Here is a 27,055-nt window from a genome sequence, read left to right as displayed (position 1 = left end):
CGAGTCAAAAAGTTTGCCCACCCCTGGAGGGGAGGATCCAATAGGATTCATCAGCTTTCCAGGGTCTTGGTCTCCACTGGTTGTTCGGCACCAGGGAAGGGCGTCATCAGTCATTGCAGCTGATCCTGATGTCAGCCATGGCATTGCTCCACCTAGTTTTGCTGCTTTTCTGGGCCTGGAACTGAAACACAGCTGAGGCCTAAATGTCATCTCCAGAGGTTGATGCTTAAGGGTCGTGCAAGGGCTTGTAGTTTTGCCTGTTGCTAAGCACCCAGGGCTCTCCGCCCTGGTGACCCTCTGCCCCTGCCCATCATTCCTGCTCTGCGCATGCCTAGCAAATTGCCTACTACACTACTATTTCTTATGCCTGAGGTTCTTAAACCTGAGTGCAGAGCAATCACCCAGGCTTGTTAAACTTTGTCCAAAAAAACTCCAATTCCTGGGCCTTCCAACTTCCCACTCTACTCCAAAGGTCCTGGTCAGAAGGTCTGAATTGCCCTTTTATAACTTAGCTTCTAGAGCTAAAATTATGTTGACTGAATAGTGGGACTTATTAAATTAGTATGGAAAATAAGCAATGCCTCGATTTACCTACTGTGCTCCTCTAATACAGAATCTAGAACAAACACTTGGTAACTTTCCATGTTCAAAATTAATTTCTCAATTCAGAGTTCTAAATAGGGAAAAGGGGAAGAAATTTGGGGGGTTTTAAGGTAGGATTATGTCTTGATCAGTTCTGTAGAAAGTTAAATTTTTCTCCTTGCATGAGAAAGATGGTTGGGGTTGATGTGAAAATGTAACATTTCATTACTGGGATTTCAAGGACAAAGGTCTTTTTTTTCTGCTTCCTCATTATGAACTATATGCTCTTGGCAACAGAGACAAAACTGCTTTTTCATTTCCAAGAATCAGAAAACGTTCAAGTTTCACCAGAAAGACAACGGGAAATGATTACAATTTGAAAGGGTTAAAGTCAACCTTATCTGTGATTTGGTGGGCTTTAGCTCAGAAACTTTTATTAAATTGCTAAATATTTCATTACAGAAAAAAAAAATCACAAAGTACGAATAAATGAAAAGAAGAAAAAGCTATCCATAATAAACGTTTATAAATTGCTTACAGCATGCAAGGCACTGTTCCAAGTGCTTTACAAATAACTTCTTTAAAACCCATAGTAACCCAATTTACAGATGAGAAAACTGAGGCAAAGTAAGGGAAGGAAGAGTAGAGCCTGATGTCACACAGCTTGGGAGCTAGGATTTGGGTGGAGGTAGAGACGGGATTGTGTGGACTCTGGCTCCAGAGTCTCATTTTCAACCTCCAACACTAGCCAGACTCTGCACTGTAATCTATGACCTATGATAATTACTGTTCACATTTATGCATATATCTCTATTTCCACATTTGTACATGTGCACAATGTACACATGCACATTTTATACCCAACAGGATCCTGCTGAATTACAGATTGATAGCCTGCTTTTTCACTAACAGTACACTGTGAAAATCTGTAATGGCTACTATAGTCAATAGTTTATGGCTACAACCTGGTAAAATATTTAAACTGAAGCTCCCTTGCCCCTCCCCCATCCTGTGTACAGTTGTGAAAAAGCATAGCCTAGAAGGCCCGAGAGCTCTTAATACTAAGATCATTTGATTGGGTGGGGGGTACACAGTGCAACACACAGATCTTGTAACATAGAAACCCACACCTGAAACCTATATGATCATATTAACCAATGTCACCTCAATCAATATGATTTTAAAAAAGGAAAAAAGATCATTTGAATGGACGAAGACCATTTTATGTATTACATTTTATCACTTACAAAACTGTTCAATTCAAAGGCTGAAAGAATGTGTAGAGCAGTGGTTCTCAACCTAGGCTGCACATTAGAATCACCTGGGGATCTTTTTAAAATCCTGATTTCTGGGCCTCATCCTCCGGAAATTCTGTTTCTTTGTTACTAATGTTGTGGCCCCACCACATAACAAAGAAACAGAATTTCCAGAGGATGGGGCCCAGAAATCAGGATTTTAAAAAGATTCCCAGGTGATACTAATGTGCAGCCAAGGTTGAGAACCACTGGTGTAGAGGGTTTTACAAATGACCTAAAGGCAATTCCAGAGGACTTTAAAAAGTCTGTGTATGATGCTCAGTGACCAGAATGGAATTACCGAATTGATTGGTCACGGAATGAATCAGAGAAGGCCATCAACAAGAGGTGGAGAAAACCCAGTAAAGGTTGTGAGAGAGACGCTATTAGACCAAAATAATAATTTTTCCTCTCACAGGTTTCTTACACAAGCCATAAAATCTGCTAACTCAGTTGCTACTTGTAGCCAATAATCACTCATTGAACTAGAACCAAATGACAAAAATTAATGGGACAACCTGACCATTAGCTATATTAATAATAGATATAGAGAAAATGATGACTATATTTAAACCTTATTCACTTGTTTCTATTATTATTTTAAAATGCCAAGAAAAATACTAAAAATGAGTTATAGTAAGTTCTGCATTCAGAACTAAGGAATTATAAACTATTTTAGTTTGAAAAAATATTTTGCCTCATTTGGTGACAAGCTACATTAACCTATTACTACAGAAGTGGACACAGAGACATGTTTAGATGACTAAAGGCAACGTGTCTTGGCCTTCCTAAACTATTTACTTCATCTTTTACTGTATGTAAGGTATGTCTTATTTTTTTTAATACACAAAAATGTAATTCAGCTAAAGACATTTATGAATCTGTTCCTTAATAGAATGTCTGTGAGGTTTTCCAGGTCTTCACATTACTACTAAGAAAGACACTTAGGTAATGGAAAAGATTCCAATGAAAAATTTTAATATGGGTTGATTCAAGTAGATGAGTTATGCCCCAAATAAAACAGTCATGGTAGAGATTTGTGTTTGTTCTCTTTACACACATAACATAGTTAATGTCACTTGATTTTCCTGTTAGAAAACAATGGCAGAAATGTTTTACGGAGTCATTGCTCTTGATCACCAGGCCATGCCTGGGCAGTCGTCAGTACAAAGCGTTACCAACATGACTGTGTTTTCTGGGGGTATTACTTCTATGCAGGCTCCTCTGTTCTCATCTCAACCTCTGGAGTCTTACTTAAGTGGGCTGTTGAGACAAATAGTAATTTAAGGCCCCCTTTTGGGGGGAAGCCTGAGGAAAGGAGAGAAGCTCTGCCCATCCACTCTGTCTGCCCTGTTAAGATTCTGGCTTTCAGATTCCCTTTCCCTCTTTCCCTCTCATTATGAGCTGTTCGCATTGATACACGGACTGGAGACCTTACTACTCTGACCTCATCTCACATTCCTCCCACCCCCCAACTTTGCCTCATTTCTTTCTCCTAGTCATTGAAGATCTTCCTTTTATGTGAGTGTTCAGAAACATCACAATGATGTGTCTAGACATGGGCCTTTTTTTTCACTCATTCTGCCTAAGTGTCCTTTTCAATATGAGACTATGTCTTCCTTCCATTCTGAGAAATGTTAGTATATTTGTGAAATATCTTACCTTTTCCTGTTCTTTTTGGAACACCTACAAGTAGGACATGGTGGCTTACTTTTGCCACATTAATGTACCTTTAATTTTTTTTTTTTACATGTACTTTTCTACACTTACCATTATATGTCCCTTTGCACATTCAGAATTAGATAAGGAACAGTCGTACCTCCTGGTGTGTCTCCCATTCTCTCCTGCTGGCTGGGAATCTCGATCTGCCTCCTTGTTCTCAGTGTGCAGCAGTAGTTTGCAATCCTGCTATGCATTAGAATCATTCTGGGGTGGGCTCAGGCATTTGAAAAATGGGTCAAATCTCAGCTCTACCATGTATTCGTTATGTGATCCAATTCACTTAACATTTCTCACCCTTGGTGTCCTTATTTGTAAAGTAGAAATAATAATACTTACCTCAATGATTCTCCTGAGGATCAAATGAAATTAGTCAAGTGCCTTGTTACAATGCTGGCAGGTGCTCAATTAAAGATAATGACAGCCAAGGCAACAGCTGACATGTAGCATGTACTTGGTGACGTGTCACATGATTTGTGTGAATTATTTTCTCTTCCGAGCCCTTTTAGATAGCATGTTTATTATCTGTGTGTAAGTCCAGCACTCTAAGAACTACTTTTATTTACCTGTGTTGCATTCCAATCTTTATCCTTTGGCATACATATTTTATGTACTACATAGCATATTTATATATCTTATTCTAGATTTCTAAAATGTTATTGACTATTTTTTTTATGTTGTTTGCCATCTGTCATTTTCACAACCCTGTACTATTCCATTGAGTTGCTATTCTGTAATTTACTTAGTCATGTCACCATCACTGGACCTTGTCAGGCAAAGAACTGCTTTCTTACTCTGAAGCTTCCGATGTATGATGTCAAATGCCCTCCACGGCCTGTGCCATTTCACAGTAACACGGGCTAATTTTTGACCTGGCTGTGTCCATTCTAAAGTCTCTAACTCTGTTTTAAAGTGGAACTGGGATTATGTAAAATGTTCCTTATGAGAAAAATAGCAGTGATTCAATCAATTAGGCAATCAATCAGAAAAGCATTTAGAATTTGTACTAGGAATCGTATATGGAGAAGTCCAAAGTTATGGTGTAACTAAGACAAGAAACAGTAATAGTGATAAGGGAAAAAAAAAGTAACCTCTAGTCTACAAAAGAACCTATGCTACAGATTTTGAAACAGGCAATACAAGTATGCAAGTTGCTATATTGCATTACATACAAGCTGCTAGTAAGCAGGATGGGATGTATATAGAGAAGGGACTTCTTGCTCCCCTGCCCTCCGTAAAAATTAGGACCAGCTCTGAATAAAAGCTGTAACACAGGTGAGGTTTGTTGGCAGACTGTCCCCTCCTAAAGGAACCTTGAACCATGCGCTATCTACTACCTGCCTAGTGTCCCCCAGGAGCCACTGAACGACACACGATGTAGGCTGGAGACAATCAGAATCTTCCTCCAGATTGATTTAAGGATGTTGATAGAGAAAATCTTCATTCTACTGGGACCCTGAAGCTGGAAATCTGAAGTTGTAGCTGCTGGTGACCACCTGCCCTGGTTGAATGGAGGCAACTTTGGACAGCAGGCCGAGAACCACAAACATAGATGCTTCTTTTTAAACTAAGGCCCATTTCTTCACCTGTGCCTTGGCTGGCATTCCCTCCTGAAGTCTCAGAACTGTCTGACCGCTCTCCTCTCTTGTATTGCTCATCCATACTACAATGGCCTCCATCTAGTGATTCCATCTTTCTCCCCAGTGTAGCCAAATCTCTTAAACACACACACACAACACCATTTAATCACATTTATTTATTGTTTGTTTTTGCTAATCCTCACCCTAGGATATTTTTCCATTGATTTTTAGAGAGAATAGAAGAGAGAGGGAAAGACAGAGAGAAACATTGATGTGAGAGAAACATATCGATTGGTTGCCTCCTGCAGGAGCCCTGACCAGGGCCAGGACTGGGAAGGAGCCTGCAACCAAGGTACATGTCCTTGACTGGAATCGAACCCAGGGCCCTTTGGTTCGCAGGCTGATGCTCTATCCACTGAGCCAAACCAGCCAGGGCGCCAAGTCTCTTGAAAGATTGTCTACGCTCTCCACTTTCTTATTTTTTACCTTCACCCATTCTAAATGGGCTTCATCCCCCAGCCCTCTATCAAAACAGCTCAAAGATGACTAAGGACCTGTCCATTGCCATCTCCCTATGGCCTTCTTTAATCCTTGTTTCCTTAATCTCTCAGCATCATTTGATCGAGCTAATTCCTTCCTGCTTGGTTGGTTTCCATCATACCTGGACACCACATCCTCCTGGGGTTTCTCCCAACTCCCTGGCTGCTCCTTCTCAATCCCCTTGCCTATGTCTCCTCCATCTGTAAATGTTAGAGTTTCTGCAGAGCTCTTCCCGAGGCCCCTTCTCTCATGCTACACTCCCTGTTTTGTCCACTGTTCTAGCTCCCATTGCTATTTACATACTGAACGCTCCTCAATGTAGACCTTTAGCTCAGAACGCACCTCTCAGCTTCACAGCCACAGTCATTGGCCCACTTCAGATTCTCACTTAAATGCTTTAGAGATATTCAAACTTGACATGCTTGCTGAATGTTTCATCTCCCTCCACAAATCTGCCCCTCCTCCAGTGTGTCCTAATGACTAATGACTCTCCAATCCACACAGTTTCTCAAGCTGGATTCCTGTAAGTCTTCCTCGATGCTTTCCTCTTCCTCATTCCTTTCATATAGTCATTCACCAGGACCGGTCAATTCTACTTCCTAAACACTTCTTACATCCATACACTCATCTCCATCTCCATCACCACCACCTAAGTCCCAGTACCATCTTCTGTCCTCTGGACTTTGGCAACAGCCTCCTAGCTGGTCTCCCCACACCCATGCTTGCTCCTTCCAATCCATTTTTTATACAGCCCTAGAGAGATATTTTAAAATACAAATCTCGTCCTGTCCTGGCCCTGCCTAACAGCCTTCACAGGCTTTTTGTGGCCCATAGTGAATGTCTGAAGACTCCCCATGACTTACCAGTGTGGTCGGTCTTGGACGCTGACCCACCTCATCAGGCTGGTTTCAACCACTCTCCTCCTTACCTTTCTGGGCTCCAACCACATGGAGTTCTCCCTGTTTCTCAAACAGGTCAAACTGTGCCTTTCCTCAGGACTCCTGGATAAGCTGAACCTTCTGTGCTTCTCTGGGAGCCCTTTCCTGACCACCCCCTCCAGGATCCACTGTCCCATCACACCAGAGGCTTTTCCTTCACTGCCCCTCCACATGTGTCACCTACTTGTTGTTTTTCCTCCTGGTGGGACTGTAAGCCCCAGGAGCACAGGCGCCAGGACCGTCCGGCTCCCTGCTCTGTCACCACTGCCTGCCTGTGGCTGGTGCTGATAGGGCAAAGATGGTCCATGTCCTTCACATCCCAACCCCAGGGCACCTGTGCAGCTGTCCACCATTTGGGGACAGTCTTCTTTCAGTGGTTCTTAAAGCTACAGTCCTGCTCTATGGAGGAGATGGTGACAGAGCTGACCCACGTGGTCTCCTTGACCTCTTCCCCTGGAGCACAAGAGCCACCCAGGAGCTCCCTGGATGTTTGGGAGCTTGCTTTACAAACCCTGCCTACAGCTAAGGTGTCATTAGGGCGATGTGCTGCAGCCCTGCCCTGTTCTCTTAAGGATGTCTTGGAGTTTTAAGACAGGCCCTCCCCCACCAGCCCATTGTTATTACTTGTTTTCATCCTAGAGTGCGCCTCCATTCACTGGCTTGAAATTGTGAGAAACCCCTCGGTTTGAGAGTCCCAACAGGGCACCGGGGAAAGGGTGCTAGAAGAACAATCAGCTCCTATGGGGACCTGAATAGCCAGACAGAATGTAACTTAGCATCTTAAGAACGGCCTAGGCTTCGTGAGAGACTCATTGGTTGTGGCTGGTCCTCAGGGAGAAAGATCTGTCATAGAGGCGAGTAGACAAAAAACTGCTGGTGCCACGCGTGGGACGAAGCACTCTGACTCGAAAACACAGCAACAACCCAGGGGGTTCCTTGAAGAGGCGACTTCTTCGGTGCCCCGTGCCAGGGACGGCGCGCGTATGCACGCCTTCTGGCTTTGCCAGGCAGGGCCCGGTGGACAGAAACCGCCGGCAAAGGAAGAGCCTTATTACATCTCGGCCATGGCTGTCTTAAGAACCAACCTTTCCTGCTCTTTGTGCAACAAGACACACCTCCCGAGGAAGGAGGCGGACAGGATTTCCCTCATTACTACTGCCCTGTTTAAAAAAAAAAACAAAAAAAAAAAAACCCCGTGTAATTACTCTCCGCAGGAAAGGCGCACAAACAGGATGGGCCCGGAGTTGAACCGGGATGAGCCATCCCCGTAAAGATTAGGAAAAGGAACCTCCCCGCCGGGTGCCCTCCTCCGGCCAGGGCCTCTCCCAGAGGGCCAGGCAGAGTCACCAGCCCACCTTTCAGGGTGGGAGGGAGGGCGCGGGCGACCTCGCCGCTCGGGTTCCCTGGTTCCTCCTCCTTCTCCTCCTCCTCCCCGCCTTCCAGCCCGACCCGAGCCTGTCTCCCGCGCCTCAGGTGTTGGCTCGCTAGGCTGAGAGCTCTTCCCTTTTCGGCCTGCACCTGGGTGGCCTCCAGCCGGCTCGCACCAGCGGGCTCGGCGCGGCAGGCAGGGAGCGCGCAGGCGGGGCGCGCGGGCGGACGGGCGCGGGGCTCCCGGCGGTGCGTGCCCGGCCTCGGGTCCGCGGCTGGGCAGGCGGGGCGCGCGCCACGCCCCCGGAGTTCGAAAGGCGCGGGAGCCGGCGGGTTTCGGTGAACTTGGAGCCCGGCGCCGAGAGGCTCCAGCCCGGGATGCGGCGGCAGCTGCTTCCTGGTTTGCAGCTCGCCGAGTGGGGGAGAGCGTGAGCCCGCGGAGGCGGGGGCAGGAGCAGCAGCAGGAGCGGGAGGAGGCGGGGGCAAGAGACGCTGGGGCTGGAGCTCACCGGACGGGTCGCTCTGGCTCTCCGGGGAGAGGAGCCTCCCGGCTCCGGAGAAGGGGCGAGTCCCGTGCGAGACCCCGGGAAGCGCCGCGCGCTCGAGGCGGACGGTCGGGCTCCCCCGGCCCGCGGCCAGCCCAGCGCCGGGCTCCCCTCCTTTCCACCTCGCGAGGGAGAGAGGCCGGGAGGGAGGGGAGGGGAGGGTCCCGCGGGAAAGACAGCATGGCCCGGCGAGGGGGACTCGGGCGCTGCGTTCCCCAGGAGCTGCCGCCACTCCTACCGCTGCCGCGAGGACTGGCCTGAGCCGGGGCTCCAGGATCCCCCACCGCGAGCCAGGGCGGCCCCCCGGGGCCGGGGCAGCGGCGCCGGCATGTCGTCCGACACCATGAAGTTCAATGGCTACTTGAGGGTCCGCATCGGCGAGGCCGTGGGGCTGCAGCCCACCCGCTGGTCCCTGCGCCACTCGCTCTTCAAGAAGGGCTACCAGCTGCTGGATCCCTACCTGACCGTGAGCGTGGACCAGGTGCGCGTGGGCCAGACCAGCACCAAGCAGAAGACCAACAAGCCCACATACAACGAGGAGTTCTGCGCCAATGTCACCGACGGCGGCCACCTGGAGCTGGCCGTCTTCCACGAGACGCCCCTGGGCTACGACCACTTCGTGGCCAACTGCACCCTGCAGTTCCACGAGCTGCTGCGCACCGCCGGCGCCTCGGACACCTTCGAGGGCTGGGTGAGTCGCTTGTGACCCCTCCGGGCTGTGTCCACTTGACCTCAACCCCCTCCACCTGTCAAAACTCCCGGGGGTCCCGCTTTCCCATCGTGCCCCCCCCCCCTCGCCCCCAGCTCCGCGGAGGTGGGAATTCCCTCCAGACTTTGGTCCTTGCCCAGCTGGTGACGCGCCCGCGGTGGGTGTGTGAGGGCGCAGGTGTGTCTCCAGGAAGCGGGTCTGGATACGGTCCCCTTTCGGGATGGCAGCTTGGGCTAACGGGATGTCAGGGCGGGGACGGTCACCCACCATCTGTCCAGACTTCTGGTGAGGCGCCCCAACTCCCCGGAGCACGCGGTTAACACGCAGGAAAGGAAAGGAAAGTGTGAGATGAAAAGGACTTGATTTGGCTAAAGTACTTTAAACGTTTCTTAGGAAAAAGCCATACATTCTCGCAAGTATTATTCATAGTGTTTATGGATACGTGTTGGCTCAGCCGCCCAGCCGTGCACACGTGTTTCGGCATGCCGATCCTTTCTGTCCCAGAGATGCACAGCCCGCACTGGCGGGGATCGCAGGACCTGGGGCTGCACTTCGGCAAAGTTTTATTGTTTAGCAGTTTTCTAAGGAGGTGAGGTTTACAGGTGTTTGCAAGTAAGGTATCTAGTTCAGTCTGGATCTGAAAGGTGTGAGTCCTGTGTTGTGCGCTTCTGCTGTTGGGTCGGGGGAGAGCAGCGGGAGCCCTTTGGAGTGTGTGGATCCCGCCACACCTGCTGGCATTCCTGCGTACTGACCCGCAGCTACCCGCAACTCCCCCTTGCCTCTGCTTTTCACATAGTTCCCACGAGGCAGCACGTGTGCTGTCAATAAATTAAATTTTCTAGGGCTCTCTCCGCAGTGCAAACATGCTTTTGCTTCTTAAGCCTCGTGCTGACTTTATGGTGCAGTTGTTATCCTTCCCACTTTTGCTCGATGAGATGGTAATTATAATGAAGTGGTCTGTCTCACTGGGCAAAATGGAGCAAGCTGTGTGAAGACCCTCAGGAGTCTAATGGTTTAAGTTATGGAGGACGTCAGTTCTGAACCCAGAAGGTGAAGCAGTATTGAAAATCTGTTTGAAATTTACAAGTGGTAGAATCAGATGAGTAATAATGAAGACTTATTTAGATATTTATTTTACACTTTAAGGAACTGATCATTTTGTTGTAGATTCTCTAAAATTACGAATGGCTTGTGGAGCTATCCCTTTCATTGAAATAGAAGTAAAACAAAACACCCGTAATGACTGTTTAACCCTGTCATCAAATTATGTTGAGTTAATTTTCCTTCAGCCAAACTTTGTGGAATTAAAAAGTGCCCTGGAGAGGAATGGCTAAACTACAATCAGAGATTGACATTTTATCCTGGGAGTTTCTGGATAGGAAATAGAGCTAAGCCTAGGACTCCATATGGAATTGAGTGGCTGATGAGGAGTTAGGTTGGGTAGAGCTCTGCCTAGGAAGTAGGTTGTGAAGGATGGTGGTGCAGACTGGCCAATGGCCAGTTAGAGGCATGTCTTCCCAGAGGGAGGTAGACTGGTCCCTCTTACTCTTAGTCTGAACATTTCAATCACTCGGGGAGCTTTTAAAACTCCCTACTTTTAAGTACTCTAGATAAGCACCCCTGCCGGTGGGACCCCAGCATCAGTACTTTTACGCTTCCCGGGTAATTCGAATGTGCAGTTGAGGCTGAGAACCTAAATGTAGGCCAAAAGAAGAGAATTAGAGGAAGCATAAGTGTAGGAATCTTAGGTTACCTGACAAGGTGTAGGTGTGCAGAACTGCTTATTGGCCCACCGGATGAAGAAAGATTTAAATGTCCATTCAATGTCCATATCTACAATTAATTAATTACAAATATAATTAATTATGCTTAGATGTTTAACATAACCCACTGGTGGTGTTTTGGAAAACATGAGTGTTTGGTAGGGCAGGTCAGCATTTAAGTGACCTTGAAACGTGTCATATGTCATGCATTTATATTCAATTAGGGGCAGAGATTTTTTTTTTTTTAAGTTCTGGGTATTTTGAACCAACTTTGATGATAGCATAGATAGAATGGTTAGAGTGTTTCCTTTTTTTCATATTTTTTAAGAAAAAATAATCTTAGGAAAGTGTTTGGCAACATTATGCATGCTTTTAAAAAAGATTCTTTATATAAAGTTCTAAAGGTGGTTTTGAAGTTTAGAACTGCAAAAATACTTATTTATCTTTACTATATTAAATTGAAATATGTAGTTTACTTGGACAGTTAAAAATGGAATAATCAAATTTACTCCACAATAAAGTTATGCTGCAATTGGAATTATAAATTGTTACTTTAAAAAAACCTAGCAACTTAGTTTTTGCTAGAGTATGTGAACAGATGAAAACAGAAGAAACCTTTATCGTTAGCGTAAACAAGAGTTGTTATGCCTTCTGACTTACTGTGTACTTTCGGAGTATCAAGGAGATAATTTAAATTGATTTTAGTATCAGTTTTGTCGATATTACCTTCTAAGCTTGATGAGAAAATGTTTTATGTGGCATATTCTTAATAGCAAACACAGTGCCTGACAGTCTTTTTTTAATCTAGATAAAACCTAAGGAGATGGGGATATAACTAAAGAAGTTCTTAAGCAGAAATTCACAGTATTAAACACTTTAATTTAGAAAGGTTCTCAAAAGACCTAAGTTTCCACCTGAAACTAGAAAAGAAGAGCAAATTGAACCCAAAGTAAACAGAAAGAAGGAAATTGTAAAGATAGCAGAAGTCAGTAAAGTAGAAAACGGAAACAATAGAGAAAATCAATGGAACGAAAAGCTGGTTCTTTGAAAAAATTAATACAATTGACGAACATCAAGCAGAATGATCAAGAGAAAAGAAAAAAGAGAAGATACTAATTACCAATATTAGGCATGAGAGAACATCACTATAGATCCTACAGACGTTAAAAATATATTTTGAACAATTTTAGGCCAGTAAATGCCGCAATTTAGAGGAAATGAACAAATTCCTTAAAAGATACAAACTACTCAAACTCACTCAAATAACTTGAATGACTTTGTCTATTAAGGTAATTGAATTTGTAGTTAAACCTTCCACAATGCAAATTTATGGTCCTCGTAGGCTTTATTGGTGAATTCTGTCATACATCTAAGGAAGAAATGTTGCCAACTTGACACAAACTATTTCAGAAAACAAAAGGAAACACATCCCAACTCATTCCATGAAGCCAACATTACCCTTATACCAAAACCTGATTAAAATATTAAAAAAAAAAAAAAAAAAGTACAGACCAGTGTCCCTTGTGGACAGAGATATAAAAATTCTTAAATCTTAGCAAATCAAATTCAACAGTATAGCAAATGGGTAGTACACCATGACCAAATAGGGTTTATAACCAGGACAGCAAGGTTGATTTACATACAAAAAATCAATTCGTGCAATTCTTTATATTAACAGGATAAGAAAGGAGATTCATATGATCTTCTGTATAGATCACATTTAAAATGATCTATTAAAAATCAATGAATTGGACTTAATCAAAATTAAGAAGTATTGCTTTTCAAAAGCCACTTAGAAAATGAAAACACAAGCCATAGACTGGGAGAAAATATTTACAACATGTTAATCATATAAGGAATTGTAACACCAGTATATAGAAGAACTCTTACAACTCAATAATAATTAGAAAAATAGCCAATTATACAAAGATTTGAATAGGACCATCATTCACAAATAGTACATTAAAAGATACTCAAAATCATTAGTTGTCAAGGAAATGCAAATTAAAACCAAAACCCATTGTAAAAGCTAAAATTAAAAAGACTGGCCATCGAAGTGTTGGTGAGGGAGTGGAGCAACTAGAACTTTCATGTCCACTGTGAGAAATATAAAATGCTATAGTCATGTTGAAAAATGGTTTGGCAGTTTCTTAAAATGTTACACATACACCTACCATATGACCTAGCTACTCTTAAGTATTTGCCAAGAGAAATTAAAGCATTTATATAAAGACACGCACATGAATGTTTATAGCAGCTTTATTTGTAGTAGCCCCCAAGCTGGGAACAACTCAAGTGTTAGTGAACAGTTGAATGTTTAAACAAATCGTGCATCCTAATGCTAATTAGTAAAAAGTGACGAACTATTAATACCTGCAGCAATACTGATGAATCTCAAAATAATTATACTGAGTGGAAGAAGCCAGACAAAAAGGAGTACGCACTGTATTTATGCAATATTCCAGGAAGTGAAAACTAGTGTGTAAGTGGCAGGAAGCACATTGATGGTTGTCTGGGAATGGGAGGATGGAGGTGAGGGTCGGCTGGATTACAAAGGAGGCGTAAGGAAACTTCTGAGGAAATGGAAGTATCCATTGTTTTGATTGTGGAGATCATTTCACAGTTATATACATATGTCCAAGCTCATCAAATACGTTCCCTTTTAAGAATGTGCATGTTATTGAATGACAGTTATACCTCAGTAAAGCTGTGGAGCAAAACTATGAGTAACTATTATCCCTCTCTTATGAAAAAGATGTTAAATAAGAAAGTGAATTAGATTTAAGCCAAGGTCGACTTAAAATGTGCCTTGTCTTTTTAGTGCAGAAAATATTTATCAGAGTAGGAGCATAAAACAAAACAAAACAAATCCATTAAAGACAGTTTCTGATTTTTGGACACAGTGTTGTTTTCTAAATTATCCCTGTCAATTTTCTTTCTGTTTATTCTGGAACTTGTTTATTTTGCATAATTTCTCTAACTTCTGAAAACCGAAGTTGTGTCTAAATTAAGACCTTATTTCTGTCTTTCATATATTTGCTCATGATTTGCTGGTTTTCCAAATGGGGACGGGCATCTGATACTTAATGCACAGCATGGGGACGGGGGAGGGGGTGGGGGAGACAGGGAGGGAGGCAGGAGGAGCTGGAGGCTGCGTCATGGAAAGACCTTGGCATCCCCGCAGGAAGGAAGGACCTGCTTGGCGCGCTCCCAGGCCCTTTTCCTGGTTCAGCCCTCTTGAAGACATTCTGTTCCCTGCAGCCCTGGGGGGCTGCTCTCTTCCAGCTTCTCAGCGAGGTACCTGCCTGGTAGCCTTGTCAGGTGTAGCAGCCAGGTTACCACTGGGCAGCCTTGGACTGTCTTTCCCTTGATTCCTGAATCCATGTGCATACATTTATAGCATCAACATTCTTCTAGATCAGGGGTGGGCAAACTTTTTGACTTGAGGGCCACAATGGGTTCTTAAACTGGACCGGAGGGCCGGAACAAAAGCATGGATGGAGTGTTTGTGTGAACTAATATAAATTCAAAGTAAACATCATTACATAAAAGGGTATGGTCTTTTTTTTTTTTTTTTAGTTTTATTCATTTCAAATGGGCCGGATCCGGCCCGCAGGCCGTAGTTTGCCCATGGCTGTTCTAGATTCATTATCTAGCGCTTCACTCTCTTTTGTGCTTTGTAGTGGTTATTTATTCTCAGTTATTTTTTAAAAAAATATATTTTATTGATTTTTTACAGAGAGGAAGGCAGAGGGATAGAGAGTTAGAAACATCGATCAGCTGCCTCCTGCACACCCCCTACTGGGGATGTGCCCACAACCAAGGTACATGCCCATGACCGGAATCGAACCTGGGACCCTTCAGTCCGCAGGCCGATGCTCTATCCACTGAGAAAAACCGGTCAGGGCCCCAGTTATTTTTTTCTGAGCCAGCTGGTGAGGCACGTCTAACACTGATGGATTAAGTCAGTGTTTAGGGGAAAGATGTATTTTAGCCTCTCCGGGAGGTTTAATCCTATGTACATGAGTTGTATTGGATATATTGTTTCACTGTAGGAACTTTGCTGTACTGGGGCTGCTGTTTATCATGCAGGTTGTGGCTCAGATGTTTCCTCCTCAGAGAGCATTTTCCTGACCATGTTATTATCTTGCCAGCCTTCATTGCACTCATCACTCTCTGAGTCTGTCTGCTTATTGTACCTTTGTCCTTCAGAGTGTAAACATCTTGAGACTAGGGACCCCCGGCTCTCTTATCCACCATTCAAGGTTCTAGCTCCAGCACCTTGAACTGTGTCTGTTATATAGTAGGCACTAAATATTTGTCAGAAAAAAGATTAAAACAATTTTTGTCACCCTCACTCGAAGAGTGAGGATATTTTTCCCATTGATTTTTTTTTGGGGGGGGAGAGTGGAAGGAATGGCGGGGGGCAGGGGGGGGGGGACAGAGACAGACATAGACATCAACTTGAGAGAGACACATCAATTGGTTGCCTCCCACCCGCACCCTGACAGAGGACAGGGATTGAACTTGCAACTGAGGTACCTGCCCTTGACTGGGAATCAAACCCATGATTCTTTGCTCAGCTGGCTGACACTCTAACCACTGAGCAAAACTGGCCAGGGCGAGAATGATTGTTTTTAATGTAATTTTGGGGCAAGTAAAATGTAAATATTTTGGGGACATCTTTCTTTAAACATTTTGTTTGTCTTCCTAAAGGAAAGAAATGAAAATAATTGGGGAGTGTCCAATAATTGTGGCTATTGCAGTGTCCCTCTTTTACATCAATTAATGATGTACCAATATGTGCTTGAAAGACTGGACCAGATTTCTCTGCCCTTGGAATATGGTAATGGATTGAAAACTCTGGGTACGGGAAACTCCTTGCTTTTGTTTCATTTTCAAAGACTATGACTTAAAAACCCATTAAGATGTTCTAACTTTGTTCACTAGTAACTTGAGAGCCTGACATGTTAAATTAGGAGCAGCAAGAAAAAAGCATTAAAAGGCTGTACTTGAACCTCGAAGAGCTAATGAGGTTGGTGGGCAGAGTGTGAATCATTTTATCTTATGCAACTCTTAGCACAGTTTTGATATTAGCAAGTGCTTAGAATGGCGACTAGTTGTAATAGTAAAAATGCACTACACTTTAATGAGATGGGCAGCATTTACTTAGATTAAGAGAGGTGCCTTGGGTTTCTGTAGTCTCTTTTCTATTTTATAAAACAATTGGCTAGATCAGGTTCTCTTTCTGTGTTGACGGCTGAGCTCCATTTTATTAGAATATGATGAAAACGAGGCCTGAGTGGAAACTCAGTACTAGTCTCCTCTTTTTCACTGTCATCATGACTGTATCTAAAGTGATCTTTCTCAGTGGCCAAGCCGACAGTCATTACTTGACTGCTCAGTGGTTCCCCACTGCTTCAGATAAAGCACAGCTCATTAAATGGTATAGAATGTTCTCCATGATGTGGCCCTTGGCTTTCTCTCGAGCCTTATTCTAACCCACACTGAGCTCCAGGCACCGTGAGCGTCTCTCAGGTCCTCCAGGCTCACATTGCTAATTCCCACCTGTGCTTCATTGTGGCATCACTTACCCAGAAAACTCCCGGACGTGTCAAGCCTGGGTTTGGTCCTCCTCCTTGGAATTCCCTCAGCACCCTGAGATCCCCACGGTCCACCGTCCCCTCCATCCTGAAGGAATGGATGTATGAATGGATTGGGCTCTCATGGGAGTGTGTGATATTGGTCAGAGGGAGTTCAGGATGTAATAATATGGGAAGTGCACTGATTCGTCCCCTCAGCTTCTGGGGTAGCTACTTTAACAGAGTCGTGCATGTTTTTGCACGAAATGCCAAGCCCTAGGTGAGCATTCGTCCACCCCTGAGCATGACCTGTGTCCTGGGCCTGTGCTCTGCCCTGGGAGGCAAAGTGGACAAGATGGACATGATCCCTTCCTTTGTAGACCTCATAGTTCCAGGAGTGAGACAGATTGAGGGGCGGGCCGATAACCAGGAGATTATAGAACAGAAGTACGTACTAAGATACCGCTGAGCACCTGGGACATTTTCCTGGAGGGGAAATAGCTGATTTTTAGGCCCCAGCATAGATAGCCACAGGCCTGCTTTATTTAACACTCCGGTGTGGGGTGAATTTCCCGCCAAAATATAAGATGGCGCGGGCAATTATTTAGGTTTCCCGCGCAAAATCAGGGATTTTTATGATACCTATTACCCCAATGGGTATGAAACGGTTCGCATACGCAGGTAGGTATCTTTGTGAACGGCAAACAAACAAATATTTGGTAATACGCAGTTACAATCGGCCCGAGTTTACACGTTTCCCGCACTCCACCGCAAATCTATATGAACCGAGTTAAAGACGGCTCCCGCGGAGTACGCGCAATTCACGCGAGCCGACTTAACTCGTTTCCCCCACTCCAAGTGTTAAATGCCTGTGGAAAATCATTCCTCAAGAGAAGAAAAGGAACTTCTGATGCAATAATGCTTTCCTGGAGAGACATCACAGGTGCCCTTTTGAAAGGTAAAGGTTCCTGACCCATGGAAATGTTTCCATCGTTGGAAAGTTTGGGAGGGGATTAAGTTGTCCTGCTTGCAAGCAGATGGCCTGAGAGAACATTTGAGTCTCAAAGGCAGAAAGCAGTAACACACTAGGTGAACCAACTCACACCCTACGCTTTGTATAGATCATAAAGGACTCACAGGTCCTGAAGCAGGAGAGTCACCTCGTTCAGAACAACCACAAAGCCGGATAGCTCTTAGGCCCCTGGACAGCCTGCAGATGTAGTCATTTGGCAGAGGTGTTTTTAATGTTGAATCCGGAGGCATTTAGCTCTTAGGATGTGCTTCAGTTTGCCACAGACCACACCACTCCCTATTACAAACCCTTCCTTCTGATTCATTCCATGCTTGGAGGTTTTTGAGGGTTTTTTTTGTTTGTTTTTTTTTTTAGACCTACTATAGCTCCAGCCTTAGTTTTCAGTGTGGGAACCAAAACTTCAGCTAAAGCACAACTGTTGCCTTAGCTCACGTGATTTGTGACAAATGGACACACACACACACTCAACATCTACATACATAGGTAGATCGACTTACTTAGATGTATTTATATATCTTTATTCATTTATAAATACATTCCATTAGATGTATGTTTATTTAGATACTTACGTATCTACAATTGTAGAGCAAGCTGGTTTATTATTATCCTATATAATAAAAGGCTAATCTGCAAATTGACCAAACAGTGGAATGACCAGGTTGCTATGAATGCACACTGACCACCAGGGGGCAGACGCTCAATGCAGGAGCTGCCCCCTCATAGTCAGTGCGCTCCCACAGGGGAGTGCTGCTCAGTCAGAAGCTGTGAGCCAGCCTCTCCCGCCTCTGTGGCAGTGCTAAGGATGTTCGACTGGCAGCTTAGTCTTAAGCTGTCAGTCGGACATCCCCCAAGGGCTCCTGGACTGCGAGAGGGCACAGACCAGGCTGAGGGACCCCCCCGCCCCGAGTGCATGAATTTCATACACCAGGCATCTAGTTAAATATATGGGGAGTTAACTGCAAATTAGTATTAAGTATTAATTTTAAAAAATCTCTTTGTATTTCATTATATAATGTCCAGCAATATGTAAGTGCATTGTCATCATGGGAGTAAGGCAGTGATGGTGAACCTTTTGAGCTCGGCATGTCAGCATTTTGAAAAACCCTAACTTAACTCTGGTGCCGTGTCACATATAGAAATTTTTTTATCTTTGCAACCATAGTAAAACAAAGACTTATATTTTTGATATTTATTTTATATATTTAAATGCCATTTAACAAAGAAAAATCAACCAAAAAAATGAGTTCGTGTGTCACCTCTGACACGCGTGTCATAGGTTGGCCATCACTGGAGTAAGGAGAGCTGGGTTCAGGTTGTGGCTTTGCTGGAGCACTTTCCTTCCCCGGACCATGACCCATACCTTCCCCTTCCCCCTCTTCTTTCCTCTCAGGAGTGCATCTCCTAAATTCCAAGGGTCCCCACCAGATTGCAACCAGGGCAGCAATGGGCAGGGATAGCTCTTCCCAGGCTAACCTCCTGACCCTATCTCCAAGGCCCCCTTTCTCTGACGTTCCAGTGAGCCCATAGTAGCTCCCTCTAGGCTCTCTTCTGTTGCTTCTTCTAAGCCCTTTCTTGATTCACTGCCCCTAGCTTTAATAAATGTACTCAAAATTAAAAAAATAAAAAGATGTGGCTTTGCCACCTATCGCCTTTGACTTTAGGCAAGCCTGGACCAGCAAGGTCTCAGTTCCCTGGTTTATATCATGAGGGGGTTGCACTAGCATATATCTGAGGACCTCCCATCTCTAAAGCCTCGGCCTCCATGTGTTAGGCAATTGCATCATTTCTTCTCTTTTGCAGTAATTGGTTTGGTTTTAAGTAGTCAAAATGAATTATGTCTTATCAAAGTTATTAACTCCCAAGAATTAAATTGGTGTAAATCTAAATTGCTCAGGCTTAGGGAAGACTTAGCTCAGGTCTAAATAAATTTTAGTGTTGATAGTGATGTTGATGCTATTTCCTTGGCTTAGAATCCTACTTAAGGAATTACCGGGGTCTTCATTTTAAGCCATGCAGCTATATTTCTACGGGAATGGCTGTAAGTCACGTGAGAGAGACTGAGAATCCCACTGTTTGAGCTTTTGCTAGAAGCCATTCTCACTAGTGCTGTAATTAATGCTTTGTAGACACAAAGTGTCTGTAGCCACCTTTTACATATCCACCCTAAGTATTGACAAATACTATAAATCACTTGTAGAACAGACATTTTAATTAAACAGAGGAATGAGCCCGAGGGTATTGGCTATCTAGTGTTTAAGTGCTATGCTGAAGAATTTCAGGAGATGGGAAATTGTTATTGAGAACGATGTTGCTATCCAGGGAGACTGATCAGAATTACTATGTTTGTGTATTTCTGTGGCATCAGTAAGTTAGTAGTGATTGTCAAAGCACACAGGACTTTTTAGTAGAAAGACTAACTATCAGTGCTTTTGTAATGTACTGTCTTCTAGAAAGTTCCTTTGCGTTTACATAAGTTTTATCTTGTACACCTTTGTCCTTATAGGGAGATGTTTGGTTTGTGCTTATGGTTAAAAAAAAAAAAAGAGAGACAATTGCCAGAGGATAGAACCACCCATGGCCACCACAAGCCCCTCGTAATTACATGAATAAACTCAGTTTTATGGGGACAGTGTGAGCATGTTCTAGACAGAGCCTTGTTCTCCAAGTGCTTAAACCCAAACCACAAAGCTGCATGTTCCTTTGAAAGTCATGCTTGCCCCTTGTACTTGCATAGCACTCTTCCTACACCTCTCTCATAGCACTTAAATACGATGCCGTGCCTCCGTCCTCACACTGGACTTTGGTGTTCTTGTCTGTGATGTCAGAGGGAGGGCAGCCTGAGCTCTGTGGCTCCTTCCAGCACCCGTGTTACATGGTTCTAGTTATGGTTCCTTTGGTTAATGAAAATTCTGCTCCCTTGTGAAGTAGCTGCTGGAGACTGTTCTGCTGATGCTCAGATTTGTTCTCGGCACTGAAATTAGTATTTCTGGAAGAGTGCACAAAAGTCATAAATATAGTAGCATAATTCCCTAAACAGAGTGCATTTGTTAATCTGGGAGCCATGGAGCTCTTCCGTGCTTTATTAGACATAATCATTGTTCCATCACAGCACAGAAGAGTGGAGAACAGGTCCTCAGCAGAAGCAGTGCTTCCGAGAAGGGCTTTGAGCCCTGGTCACGTTTAGTGCTGATGAAAGCGGTGGACTCTGTATCTAGGAAAGTGCACTACATGCATATTGACAATATGCTGGGAACAGCGTCACCAGAGCGGTGATCCCTGAGGCCTGACGTGAACACGGGGCCGCGGGTTAAGAAACACCAACTGAGAGAGAGGTGTCAAAAAGAAGGCCTCTGAATTTCTGATTCCCCGGGCATGGTTCTAACGTCTCCCCCTGTATTGGAGGACATTTTCACTGCAGTTAATCATGGAAGACAAACAGTAGAAAGGGGGAGCTATGAATTTTAGCGAAAAAGAGGTGCTTAAAAATGTATTCTCACCTCTGGCTCCTGGTGAAGTATACCAAATGATGACCCATTTTGGGACCTATTGAGTTTGTTATTTAGGTATGTTCAAAAGCCTCTATTTTTGTAGGCGTTTCTTTGAGGTTTGCAGATGAAAAGTTAAAAACACACACACACACACACACACAACCAAAAGACTAGGACAGTTTGAGTGACCTTGGCTTGGTACCTTTTGTTAATATAAACTTTTCCCCTGTAAAAAAGAGATAGGATTTATCTGTACTGGGCATTATGGTGCACACTGGGGTAGTCCACAGCAAAATGATGAAACCAGTGATGCTTGTCTGCTCCTCTTGCCCTGTGACCCCTGGTCTGCTATGGCCTGGGTCCCTTGACCCCACAAGATTTTCTGATCTTCTCTTGAGTTCCAGCTCACCTTGCCAATACCTTGGAAAACAACCTGATGATGGTAGAAACTGAGCTGAATGGAGGTCGCCTGCAGCACGGCCCCGTAGCTAGCAAGAGGTGACGCTAGAATCTAGCTCTCTGGACTTCGGCCCAAGCTGTTTTCTGGATGTCCCTCAGTGTGTGGCAGAGGCAGCAGGAGCGGCATTCATTGGTTTTTATTGAGTGCCTGCTGTGTGCCCGACTCTGTTCTAGGTGTAACAGATAGGGCAAGAGAACAAGACACCCAGAATCTACCCTAGCACGGAGAGGTACCTAATAAGCAAGCAAGCAAGCAGGGGATTGCAAATATAATAAATGGCGGTTAGATGCTAAGTGGAGAATTAACATTGGGGGGTGTGATAGAGTGGACAGAGAGGGACTCGCGGAGAGGGTGACATTTCAGTTGAGAACCGATAGACAAGTAGCCACCATATGAAGATTAGAGAAAGGGCATCCCCCGCAGAGGGAACAGCTAAGGCAAAGGCCCGGAGGTTGGAACAAGCTTGACATGTGGAGAAACAAACAGAAGCATTGGGAAAAGGATAGACTTGGTGTGTGTTGGCAAGTTCTTGGCATCACCCCAGCTCGGCTACAATAAGGGAGTCCCTTGATCTCTGACTATTTTCTCCTCTGGAAAATGATGCTAATGTTAGTACCTCAGAGGAGTGGTGTGAAGATTAGATTGACTACGTTAAACATGCCCAGCACAAAATAGGCCCTCAAGAAATGGTAGTTTGGGTTACTTTCAATCTCCCAAGGAAATTCGTATTTTGACAAGGGCCTTTGGAAAATAATCATATCGGCCAAAGAAAGCCCTTCATAAGGTTGCATTGTAGACAATGGGGGTGGCAACGTAAAAGTCTCCTGGGGATGGGGTAGGGTCTAGTCTTGTTGGTGCCCCTCAGATGACATAGAAGCATCTGTTTACATTCTGCCTCTTTCAGCACCATATTTTCTAAAGGGAGAATAGAGGAAAGGAAACAAAGACCAGGAAGTTTATTCCAAATTTTTGAATGATATATTTGTTTTCTACAGACTCATAAGTATTAGTGGAAAGTTTCAATATTTAAAAGAATAGGGTAATTATAATAATTGATAGGACCTGAAAGTGTTCCTTTTTAAAAAAACAAAAACAAAACTATAAATTATGGATGAGAATTAATACACATGGTGCCAATCATCATAAAGGAAATAAAAACCTCAAAAATTATGAATAACTACATAGAGTTGATTCTTGCTTACTACTGAAAGCTCATTTACTTTATTGACTATCATTTTGTGAATTAACTCTGGATAATTTTGCCTATTTTGAACAATTTTGGATAATGTCTATTTTGGCATCTTGCTGATTTCCAGAATATTTCTGACCTCCCCTTCAATATCCATTTGTGTGTACTGTAAAAAGACACACTAGCATTCGCCTAAGCCACATAAACTAGGATGCAGAATCTGCAATTACAGAGGAATAGTACACAAATACAGGCTTTGAGGAATATTTATTGGACGACTACCATAATTATCAGTGCATCATCGTGTGATGGTTGGGTGTCAGCCAGATTGGGGCTTAACTATTAGGTCTGCCTCTCATTAGCAGAGGTTATTTAACTTCTGCCAGTCCTGGCTTTCTCATCATAACATAGTCCCTACCTCACAGGGTTATGTGAGAATACAGTGAGGAATTATGTAAACTGTCTAGCTCAGTGTATGACACATACCGCTGCAGAAAAATTATCATTGTCACCACCACCATCACTCTACCCCAGTACTTAAATATGAAGTCATGGGTGCAGCCTTTTCTGAAATTATCTCTGAAAACAGTAAGACGTTTATTCACATACAATTTTAGAGTTTTTAATTTTAGAGAATTTAAAGTTTAGTAGAGTTTTTTAATAATAGAAACTTTCATAAGAGGTTTATGAGTTCAGCCTTCCCGTTTTCGCTTTTTATTTGAGATTCTGGGGTGTAAATCAGTAGGATGGTGACTGGTAGAAGAGGAGATGGTTTGCTTACCCTAGAAGAATAGGAGTTTGGGGTGAATTCTACACATATGTTCATTCTGGTCTTGCAAGGAATATGTGGAAATGAAGTTGGAATCACTATAGCTATAGTGTTGGCCAAAGTTAGTTTATGGAAAACCTTGAAATTGAGTATTGGTTTGTTCATATGATATTGGACAGAGATTCTGAGTTAGTGTGTATAACCAATGAGAAAGAAGTAAAGTTACACTATGCAGTTGCAAAGGACTTCAAAAAGTTCTTCATCTTTTAGTTGCAAAAAGTGGGCACTTTTATTGATGCAGTTAAGGGAAATGATGGTAGATGGCCTCTTTCAATTGGCATTAAAAGATGTTTCCTCAATTTAAGTTTGAGCCTCTAATCATTGGATATGAATTATTATCATGCTTCCAAAAAGAAAAACTATAGTTTTAAAAGTGCATCATTTGAACTTGTAGATTTGTGGATAAAATCAAGGGCACCAACAATTTTGACTTGGTTTGCAGGAAATATGAAGGTTTTCCCTCTATCTTGACTTATCTTAAAGCGAATTACTTCTAATTTTAACCGTTGACTGGGTACTTGTTTTGGGTTTTAGAGCTTTCACAGTGGTCAAGTTAGAGGTTTTCTGAAGTGCACATATTTAATTTTTCAGAAGAAAAGTTTCCTTTGCTCTATAATAAGGCCCAACAGTCTCTGCAATGATGTTTAGCACGGCCTTGGTTTTGGTTGTTCACATGTCTTGGTTAGCTCTTGGGCTATGAGGAGGATATATCTTTGAATCTCCCTGCTGGGCCTCCTCACCTTCTTGTCATGCACATCCTGTACCTGGGTTGTGGTTGCATTGATCTGCCGGGGCACTGTTGTTACAGAAGTCTGGGGGTGACTGAGAATGTGTCTGTGGGTGTCTGCCCTCCCTTCAGCCTGACCTGCTGCTTTCAGCCCAGGGTTACTGCTCTCTGTGTGAGCACTAGGGACCCTCCGCCTCCCCCAGCCCCTGGCAAAGTGCCCTGCACATAGTAGGAATCAGGAAACATTTGAAGAATGAAGAAATTCCTCACTGTTCTCATATCTTGAGTCTGATCAGGATTCAAAGACTGTCATCCCCTTTTGCTGAAAGATTTTCTCTTTATAAAATTCATATTTCAGCTATAGATAGTAATACTCTGTGTATGTGTGTGTGTGTGAGAGAAGGGCGGGGGAGGGAAGAGTTAAGAGTAGCTTAGAGAGAATGAATCTGCTAGAGTGATTTTTATTCTCTTGATTTAAATAAGTGTAAAATGTGTGTGAAAGGACCAGTTGAATCCCAGGTTCCCCAAACAAAATGTTAACTCTTATTTAGATGATAAAAGGTGCTTTTCAAAATAGGAAAATCTGAGAGACTTACCCTTCTAGCACACCAGAGGTCAGGAATATTAATGACAGTCTGCCCTTGGGAGGAACAGGATACCAGCAGCGAGAGGGTATAAACCCGATCATGGTTTCACTGTGACCTTGAAGTGGTAGTTGCCATTTAAGCTTATTTTCCTTAAAATATCCTGTTATGGCAAAATTAAGTGATTTCTATGTTGCCTCATTAGGACTCTAGTGTGCATTTTTCTCCCTGAACTGATTTTCTAATGGCTCATTGTTGACTCCTTCTGCTGTAATTTGGTCCTATTGAACTTTTATATGTGGGATTTTGTTTCAAAACAGGAAAAATAATGATTCTGAAAAATTGTTCCCGTCAAGATAGTAAGTGTCTTCCCATTAATATTATTTCCATTTATATCTTGAAGTCAGATTCACCGGGTGATAATTCTACTTCAATGACACGTTAAAAAAGAAGAAGCCAACTGACAGAATTGGAAGAAAAAAATCATGGTCTTACCACTCTCCTCAACCCCTTGTCTTCTAACACTGCCCTCCCCCCATCTTACTCTGCAGGCCCCAAACATCCTTACTTGTTTTCTCCTCGGGCTGTTATTTGGAAGAGCTGAGGTTAGAGTGTGAGGTATAACCAGGGGAGCTGGTGTCCTTGCACTCACATTGTTCTCTGTGAGCAAGTGCACTAGTCCCCCCGGAGCACAGGCGCTGACAGGTGTGAGCTTTCTGCTCCCACCTGTGGCAGGTCCTGCAGGCAGTCTTCCGATGAGGGGAACTGCCTGTTCAGGCCCAGTCCTCCACCTGCTCCGTCTGGGTCCCCTCTGTGTCTTCCCTGGGTCACGTGTTCCCTTTCTAGTACCTTCATCCTCTCCCTTCCTCTGGCACCTTCCCTGCAGAAACAGACCCAGATCTCTCCAAACACTCGTGTCCCCAGCTCCACTGGACAAGCCCTTCCCTTTTGAAGTGAGGCTCAGTTTCTCCCCTTTCCTTCTCAGACACTCTCCCGAAGAGCTGTCTACATCTGCACCGCCCCCCGCCCCTGCCCCATCATTCTTCTCCCCAATGCAGGCCGGCTTCAGGCTCTGTCACTGTGTGAACACGGTTCCTGCAAAACCAGGAATAACCACGTGTTCCTACCACTTACCTGTCTTGTTGGCTGCTACAGTCTCTTTGAGACAGTTTGCTCCCCTGCTTTTCTGTTACTTTAGCACCTTCTTGGATTTTTTTTTTTGGTACCTCATCCCTTAACCTCCTTCAATATTGGTGTTTCCTGGGCTTTTGTCCTTATATTTTTGTCTCTCTCATTCCAGATGTCTTATCTGTTCTTCTGGTCTGAACTATATAGCACACATGCTAAGGACTTCCAAAGCTGTGTCTCCCACTTTTGTCCCTGAGCCCAATTCTTGCTTCTAGGACTGGGGCAGGCTCAGGGCAAAGGGCTTTCTACTCCATCTCCTTCAATCCTTACAACAGCCTGTGTGGGATGAGCAGCTACCACAGTGCCTGCATTTCCTACCGGAGCAAATTGTGGCTTAGGGAGGTTCAAGAACGTGTACAAGGTCTCACGCCTTACATACTTGCTGGACAGACCTACTTGGAACTCCTTCAGGTATCTCTAAGTCAATATTGTCCATAATTAAATACTGTATCTTTACCCCAACCTGCTCCTCTGCCCATTTGCCCAGTCAGCACCGGCCTCACCTTTGTCCAAGGCATTATTGTGGAATTTTCTCTCTCCTTTCAGCTCTTTCCCCATTTCAGTTCAGTGTTAAGTCCTGCTGAATTGGCTTGCAAAATACTTCCTGAGTCAATCACCCCCCGCCCCCCCCCCGCCCCATTAGCACCCCACTTGTTCAGGCCCTTGTCATATAGATGGATTATTACAATAGCCTTGGAACTGATCTTCCTCCCTCACACCCACTCTCCACAGAGCTGCCTGGACAAACTGTCTAAAGCTCAACCCTAACCTTCCTCTTGTTAGAAATCTTTCCAAGGCTTCCATAGCCTATAGAGGTCAGGCTCCTTGGGAAGATTTGCAGTAGTCTGGCCCTTGCCTACCTCCCCCATTTCATTTCTCACCTCTCCTTGTCTCTCAGTTCATCATCTAGGTACAAATGAGCAACTCAGGCTTTTT

General features: G+C 44.0%; 1 protein-coding gene across 1 annotated transcript in view; it reads left to right on the top strand.

Annotated features, from left to right (window-relative positions):
* Nucleotides 1-8,515: 8,515 nt before the first annotated feature.
* PRKCH (protein kinase C eta) overlaps nucleotides 8,516-27,055 on the top strand; it is a 220,541-nt gene continuing 202,001 nt past the window's right edge. The window contains exon 1 of the mRNA XM_070418825.1: nucleotides 8,516-9,258. Coding sequence (XP_070274926.1) covers nucleotides 8,896-9,258 — 363 coding nt within the window. The 5' untranslated portion in view covers nucleotides 8,516-8,895. The remainder of the gene's footprint in view (nucleotides 9,259-27,055) is intronic.

The sequence above is a fragment of the Myotis yumanensis genome, unplaced genomic scaffold, assembly GCF_028538775.1.
Source record: "Myotis yumanensis isolate MYYU_CA2020_CCGP unplaced genomic scaffold, mMyoYum1.0.hap1 SCAF_1, whole genome shotgun sequence".
NCBI classification, from domain to species: Eukaryota; Metazoa; Chordata; class Mammalia; order Chiroptera; family Vespertilionidae; genus Myotis; species Myotis yumanensis.
Note: the sequence above shows the minus strand (reverse complement) of the source record. Positions and strands in the feature narration are given on the sequence as shown.